Source organism: Rhincodon typus, chromosome 47 (genome assembly GCF_021869965.1).
Source record: "Rhincodon typus isolate 14 chromosome 47, sRhiTyp1.1, whole genome shotgun sequence".
Lineage (NCBI taxonomy): Eukaryota > Metazoa > Chordata > Chondrichthyes > Orectolobiformes > Rhincodontidae > Rhincodon > Rhincodon typus.
This window is the reverse complement of record NC_063378.1, coordinates 9,003,791-9,011,565: the sequence shown is the minus strand read 5'-3', so window position 1 is coordinate 9,011,565 and position 7,775 is coordinate 9,003,791. Positions and strand designations below refer to the sequence as shown.

Sequence of the window (7,775 nt, the reverse complement as noted above, 5' to 3'; positions counted from 1 at the left end):
TACTTTCCCCTCTATCCATGCCATTCACAATCTTATAAACTTCTATCGGGTTGCCCCTCAACTTCCTGTGTTCCAGTGAAAACAAACCCAGTCTATCAAATTTTCTGAAGAAGGGTCCTGACCCAAAACGTCAGCCTTCCTGCTCCTCTGATGCTGCCTGGCCTGCTGTGTTCATCCAGCTCCACACGGTGTTATCTCAGACTCCAGCATCGGCAGTTCTTACTATCTCCCAGTCTATCAAACCTTTCTTCACAGCTACAATCCCTCCCATACCAGGCAACATCCTGGCAAACCTTTTCTGTGCCCTCTCCAAAGCATTCACATCCTTCTGGTAGCGTGGTGACTTGAACTGTGTGCAATATTCCAAGTGTGGCCTAACGAAACTTCTATAAAGCTGCAGCGTTAACTTGTCTATCCTTATACTCAGTGCCCTTTCCAATGAAGGGAAGCATACCATGGGATACATTAAGGGCTGCAGATGCTGGAAGTCAGAGTCAATAAATGTGGAGCTGGAAAAGCACAGCGGGTCAGACAGCATCCGAGGAGCAGGAAGGTCAACGTTTCAGGCCGAAACCGTTCATCAGGCCTTTTTTTTTAAAAACTCTCTTATCTACCAGCGATCTGCGGACCTGCTGGATGAGGGCATTGCTGGCTGGGTAAGCATTTATTGCCCATCCCCAATTGCCCAGGGGGCAGTTAAGAGTCGACCACAACATATATAGGCCAGACCGGGTGAGGATGGCAGATTTCCTTCCCTAATGGACATTAGTGAACCAGGTGGGTTTTTTTTCCTAACAATTGGCAATGGTTCCGTGGTTATTACTAGACTCTTAATTCCAGATTCTTTTTATTGAATTCCACCATGAATGCAGTTATAAGTCTAGCCTGAATGAAGAGTCCAATGGTTTTTGATTGCATGGGGGGTGCACACAGCTAGGGGACTAGTTGCCCTCCAAGCAGGCCGACGGGTCGAATTCGACTTCACCCAGAAACCAGAGCAATCCCACACCGCCGTGATTCCCCACGTTGGCCCTGGGGTGAAAAAGAGGAGGTGTTCACTGTCTGTTTACTTACCAGGATCTCCCAAAGTGCACAGGTCCCCGAGGAAAACAATGTAGGTGGGAGTTCTGAAAGGCATAACAGAAACCGGTGATGTCTCTTTGTAACGACGGTCAAAGTTCAGAGGGCACGACAGCACCGGGATTATTACCCAAAATCACTGACACAGCCAGGAGTCCCAAACTCGTTACCACAAGCAAAGTTGAGATGCTACTCAGGTTAGATTCTGGGAGAGAGAGAGAGAGAAAGACACAGAGAGACAGAGACAGAGACACAGACAAAAGAGAGAGACAGAGACAGAGACAGAGACACAAAGAGAAAGAGAGAGACAGAGACAGAGACACAGACGCAAAGAGAAAGAGAAAGAGACAACATCCAGGCTTGGGCCGACCAGTGGACAGTAAAATACACAACATACAAATGCCAGGCGATGACTATCTCCATAAGAGACAATCTAACCATCGCCCACTTGACATTCAATGGTGTTCCCATCACTGAATCCCCCACTATCAACATCCTGGGGGTTACCATTGACCAGACACTCAACTGGGACCCACCACATAAACACAGTGGCTACAAGAGCAGGTCAGAGGCTGGGAATCCTGCAGCGAGTAACTCCCCTCCTGACTCCCCCCAAAGCCTGTCCCACCATCGACAAGGCACAAGTCAGGAGTGTGATGGAATACTCCCCACTTGCCCCTGGATGGGGGCAGCTCCAACAACACTCAAGAAGCTCGACACATCATATACAAGATTCCCTGCAAAGACTGCAACAATCATGACATTGGTCAGGCAGGAAGAAAATTAGTCACAAGAGTACACTAACATCAACTAGCAACAAAAAGGCACGACCAATACTCACTTATCTCCATCCACATGGATAAGGAAATCCACCAGTGTGATTGGGACAACACCAGGATCCTGGGACAGGCCAAGCAGAGACACGCATGGGAATTCCTAGAGGCCTGGTTCTCCACTAAGATGGCCACAAACAAACACATACAGCTCAACCCTTTTTATACTCCACTGCAAGGGAAAACCAGAAGTGAGGTAACCCAGCTCAATGGACACCAGAGTTTAAAAATAACAGGCGGGAAAACACAACAGCGCTTCATCGGAGGCTGCACTGATGATGTTATCCAGCAAGGTAAAGAAACGTCTGCAGAACAGTTGAACCAGCTCGGCGAGGCAATCAACCACAACATCCATTTACACTTCTCGTTGCTGTGGAAAGGCAACCAACATCACCAAAGAGCCCTCCCAACCCCTGGAATGCTCTCCTAAAACCTCTTTCATTTGGCAGAGGATACAGAAACCTCTACACACGCACCAACAACAGCTTTTTTTCACCCACTGTTATTAGATTACTGAATGGGTCTCTAATTTCAAATCTAATGTTGATCTCGCTTTTGTGCGCCTCCTGTGCAGCCGTAACCTTATATGCCTCGGCTCTGTGTAAGCACCCTATAATCTGCATGTTCTTGTTTGCTATGATCTGCCTGTGCTGCTCGCAAAATAAAACTTTTCACTGTACTGAGGAACACATGACTGAAATAAATTAATTCAAACCGTGGTGAGGGAAGGTTCAATTGAGTCAATGGGAGTGGCATTGGATGCGTATTTGGGTAGAAAGAATGGGCAGAGCGATGGGGAAGAAACAAGACATTGTCACTGCATTACTCAAAACCATGCTCAGCGCACTAGCACCAGAATTGGGCTGAATGGCCTCCTTCAGAAATGCTTGGCCTTCCAGAACTACACCTCCCGGCAGGCGTTGCGAAGGGTTTCCGGCGGAGGACGGATATGACGCACAGAAATGCTCGCGTGCACGGCAACGCTAGCTGGTCACCGCGAGAAAGTACTACATCAGGAAAAAAAAAACAATAACACCCGCGCATGTTGGGATCAGAAACAAGATCAGAAGTTTGTGGGAAAACGCAACAGCTCTGGCAGCCGCTGCGGGGACAGAAATCAGAGATAACCTTTCCGGTCCAGAGACGCTCCTTCACAACTGAATGCAGCAGGCCCGCACCGTCACTTCCGTCCCAGTATGGAAGTGGTGTCACAGGAGAACTACAAACCCCAACAGGTCGTGGTACCACCTCCGGCCCAAAACGGAGATGGCGTCACAGGACACAAAGAGAACTACATCTCCCAGCAGGCAATCGCATAGCGACCGGAAACGGATATGGCGTCACAGAACACGCTGGGAACGTGTGTCTCTTGTTCTGAAGGGTCCCCACCCGAAACGTCATGTTTCCTGCTCCTCCAACTCCACACTCTGTTATCTATTACAAGCATCTATTTCTACTGAAACGGTGATAACGGCACGGCGCGTCAGCGGAGAACTACATCTCCCAGCAGGCTAAGGGTGGGCTTCCGGTCAGCGAAGGAAGTGACGTGTAAGAAGCAACGCTACAGGGGGCGAGTTCAGAAAAAAAAATGTGGGGACTGAGTGCGGAAAAGTTCACCCTGTACCTTCATCCACGGATGCTGCCTAGCTTGCTTGAGTGTTTCCAGCAACTTCTAACCGAACAACCGGCCGTATCCTGCATGGAGAGGAAGTGATATCATAGCAGTGTCCGGCGTGAACTACATCTCCCGGCAGACACCGCGGGACGTGGGTTTCCGGCCGTGAACCGGAAGGTGCAGTGAGACAGCGGCAATGGAGGAGCTGGGGGTGATGGTGGAGCGATTACAGGTGAGTGATGGTTGTCAATAAAACCATCAACAAGCACATTAAACAGACCCCTCACACAGATTGGGGGCGTTGGTGGGGCGTGGGCGGCATTGGTGGGTATTTGGGGGGGGGGGTGGGCGGCGTTGGTGGGGGTTTGGGGTGGGCTGGCAGACGTGTCGAGGGGAAGGGTGAGATATTGTGGTGGCCGGGGGAGACGGGTTATTGCATCTGCAGTAAAGTGGATGAATTAATCACGCAGATAGGTATAAACAAGTACAGTACAATTGGGAGTATGGTGATATGGCTGCAGGGTGACCAGGGATGGGACCTGGAATGTCCCAGGGTGTTCAGTTTTAGGGTACAAAGGAAAAGGTGGTGGATTGGCATTGCTGGTTAAAGAGGGAATTCTCGCAACTGTAAGAAAGGATGTTATCTCTGACAATGAGTGGCACTGTGGCTCAGTGATTAGCACTGCTGCCTCACAGTGCCAGAGACACGGGTTCGATTCCAGCCTCGGGTGACTGTGTGTATGCAGTTTGTACATTCTCCCCGTGTCTGCATGGGTTTCCTCCCACAGTCCAAGGGTTAGATGGATTGGCCACGGTAAATTGCCCATAGTGTCTGGGTAGCAGTTGTCTCTGGATTGGATGCTCCTCGGAGAGTCGGTGTGGACTTGATGAACGATCTGCTTCCACACTGTACGAATTCTATGTTCTGTTCTATGTGGAGTCTGTATGGGTAGAGTTGAGAAGTACCAAGGGTCAAAAAAGTGGTAATGTTGGCAATGGCATGAAACAAAATTAGCAATGCATGTGATGAGGGGTGATTTTAATCTGCACATAGATTGGGCAAATCAAATTAGCCACGATGCCATAGAGGAGGAATACCTGGAGGGTATACAGGATGGTTTTCTTGACCAATATGTGGAGGAACCAAGTAGAGAGCAGGCCATCTTAGACTGGGTACTATGTAATGAGAAGGGAATCATTGCCAGTCTAGCTGTGTGAGACCCCTTGGGGAAGAGCGACCATAACACGACAGAATTTTTTTTTATCAAGATGGGGAGTGAGGTTGTTGATTCGGAGACTTGGGTGCTGAACCTTAATAAAGGAAACTACGAAGGTATGAGGCATGAGTTGGCCTTGATAGATTTGGGACAATTATTTAAAGGGATGACAGTGGGTAGGCAATGGCAAACATTCGAGAAACGCAGGGGGGGATCTGCAACAACTGTTTATTCCTGTCTGTCGCTAAAGCAAAATGGATAAAAGGGCCAATCCATGGCTAACAAAGGAAATAAGAGATAGTATCTGATCCAAGGAAAAAGCATGCTGATTGGCCAAAAACAATAATAAATCTAAGGATTGGGAGCAGTTTAGAATTCAGCAAAGGAGGACCAAGGGATTGATTAAGAAGGGAAAATACAGTACAAAAGTAAGCTTGCAGGGAACATAAAGACTGACTCTAAGAGTTTCTATAGGTATGTGAAGAGAAGGAGATTGGCAAAGACAAATGTAGGGCCCCTACGAACAGAAATGGGGGAATGTATAACCAAGGGGCAAAGAAATGGCTGAGGAACTGAATTCATACTTCTTCTGTCTTCACAAAAGAGGACACAGATGAGATACCAGAATTGTTGAAAGAGGCAAGATTTAGTGAGGGGGAAGAACTGAGGGAGATCAATATTGGTAGAGAAAACAATGCTGGGAAAATTGTTGGGATTGAAGGTGGATAAATCCTCAGGGCCTGATTATCTATATCCCAGAGTACTTACGGAAGTGACCCTAGAAATAGTGGATACATTCCTGGTCATCTTCCAGGATTCTATAGACTCTGGAACAGTCCCTGCAGATTGGAGGGTGGCTAATGTCACTCCAATATTCAAAAAGGGAGGTAGAGAGAAAACGGGGAATTATAGACCAGTGAGCCTACCATCGGTAGTGGGGAAAATTCTTGAATCTATTATCAAGGACTTCTTATAGCAGAACATTTAGAAAGCACTGGCAGGTTCGGACAGAGTCAGCATGGATTTATGAAGGGGAAATCATGCTTGACAAATCTGTCTGAATTCTATGAAGATGTAACTAGTAGAGTTGACAAGGGGGAGCCAGTTGATGATGTATATTTGGACTTGCAGAATGTGTTTGTCAAAGTCCCATTTAAGAGATTAATGTTCAAGATTAACGTACATAGGATTGGGGGAAGCGTATTGAGATGGATAGGAAACTGGCATAGAGGAAACAAAGAGTAGGCATTAATGGGTCCTTTTCAAATTGGAAGGCGGTAATTGTGAGGAGGTTGTAGAGATCATTTAGCATGATCTGGACAGGTTGGGTGAGTTGGCAAGTCAATGGCAGATACAGTATAATTTGGATAAATGTGAGGCTATTCACTTTGGAAGCGAAAACAAGAAGGCAGATTCCTACCTAACTGGCTGTAAATTGGGAGAGGGGAGTGTGCAGTGGGACCTGGGTGTCCTTGTGTACCAGTTGCTGGAGGTAAGCATGTAGGAGCAGCAGGTGGTAAAGAAGGTAAATGGTATGTTGGCCTTCATTGTGAGAGGTTTCGAGTACAGGAACAGGGATGTGTTGTTGCAGTTATACAGGGCCTTGGTGAGACCACACCTGGAATATTGTGTGCAGTTTTGTTCTCCTTTTCTGAGGAAGGATGCTGTTGCTGTCGAGGGAGTGCAGCGAAGGTTTACCAGGCTTTGCCAGGGATGGTGAGACTGATATATGTGGAGAGACTGACTAGGTTGGGATTGTTTTCACTGGAGTTCAGATGAATGAAGGGGCTCTCATAGAGACTTATAAAATTCCAACAGGACTGGACAGGGTAGATGCAGGGAGTGTGGGTGCGTCCAGAACCAGGGGTCACAGTCTGAGGATTCGGGGTAGACCATTTAGGACGGAGATGAGGAGACATTTCTTCACCCAGAGAGTGGTGATCCTGTGGAATTCGTTACCACAGGAAGTAGTTGATGCCAAAACATTAAATGTATTCAAGAGGCATCTAGATATAATACATGGGGGCGAATGGGATTGAAAATTATGGGGATAAAGCAGGATGAGGCTGTTGAGTTGGCCGATCAGCCATAATCGTGAAGAATGGTGGAGCAGTTTGGAATGGCCGAATGGCCGCCTCCTGCTCCTATCTTCTATGTTTCTATGCGTTGTGGGAAAGGGGAGACATCGTGGCGGGGAGGGAGACGGGTTGCTGGTGGGGTTAGGTTGCTGCGGGGAGGGAGATGTGTTGTGGGGGGTGGGGTCGTGGGGGCGGGTTGCGGGGTCGCTGCGGGGAGGGGGACGGGTGGCGGGGTGGGGGGGGGGGGGGGGTGGCCGTGAGGTGAAGACATAGATGCATGCTGTGTCTGTTGCACTGTTGTGTGATTGCCACCCTGACGTTGGCCCCTGTGTGTTTACAGGATGACATTCCTGCGCTGATGTCGTCCAGGCCTCACACTGGCCTGTCCTTTCTTGCCCCTGAGCCTGAGGATTTGGAGGATCTGTACACTCGTTACAAGGTGAGTGAGCGAGTATCTGGGGAGACCACCAAAGGGCCTCAACCGATGGGAGATGGCTGTTGGATTGTAGGAATCGTAGCCGTTAATGTGTACACAGCAAGCTCCCAGAAACCGCAAAGAGAGGGTGATGAGTGCCATCTGTGTTTTATTAAATTCATATTAATTAAGGAACAAATATTGATCTCAGAGCCCCAGAGAGAGCTCCACCCAGCTGTCCTTTCAAACAGGGACCGGGGAATCTTAGCACCCAGCACAGGCAAAAAGGCACTTGGTTTAATATCCTATCTGAACAGCATTCCGACAGTGCAGCGCTTGCCCTACGCTGACCCTCTGCCTGTTTGCTTGCAGAAGCTGCAGCAGGAGCTGGAGTTCCTCGAGGTGCAGGAAGAGTACATTAAGGATGAGCAGAAGAACCTGAAGAAGGAGTTCCTGCACGCCCAGGAGGAGGTGAAGAGGATCCAGAGCATCCCGCTGGTTATTGGGCAGTTCCTGGAGGCAGTTGATCAGAACACC

The 7,775-nt window shown here is 48.5% G+C and overlaps 1 protein-coding gene and 1 long non-coding RNA gene across 3 annotated transcripts in view; one reads left to right on the top strand and one right to left on the bottom strand.

Moving 5' to 3' along the window:
- Positions 1 to 3,107, bottom strand: part of LOC125487916 — a 9,863-nt gene extending 6,756 nt beyond the window's left edge. The window contains exons 1-3 of one of the 2 annotated variants that reach the window (XR_007266155.1): positions 3,042 to 3,107; positions 1,922 to 2,085; positions 1,075 to 1,127 (exon numbers count right to left, since the gene is read on the bottom strand). This is a non-coding gene — a long non-coding RNA (uncharacterized LOC125487916). The remainder of the gene's footprint in view (positions 1 to 1,074; positions 1,128 to 1,921; positions 2,086 to 3,041) is intronic. The other variant, XR_007266156.1, reaches the window with a different exon arrangement.
- A 440-nt stretch (positions 3,108 to 3,547) lies between these two features.
- psmc4 (proteasome 26S subunit, ATPase 4) overlaps positions 3,548 to 7,775 on the top strand; it is a 20,606-nt gene continuing 16,378 nt past the window's right edge. Inside the window, exons 1-3 of the mRNA XM_048620553.1 lie at positions 3,548 to 3,760; positions 7,164 to 7,262; positions 7,611 to 7,774. Of these exons, the coding sequence (XP_048476510.1) occupies positions 3,725 to 3,760; positions 7,164 to 7,262; positions 7,611 to 7,774 (299 nt within the window). The 5' untranslated portion in view covers positions 3,548 to 3,724. The remainder of the gene's footprint in view (positions 3,761 to 7,163; positions 7,263 to 7,610; position 7,775) is intronic.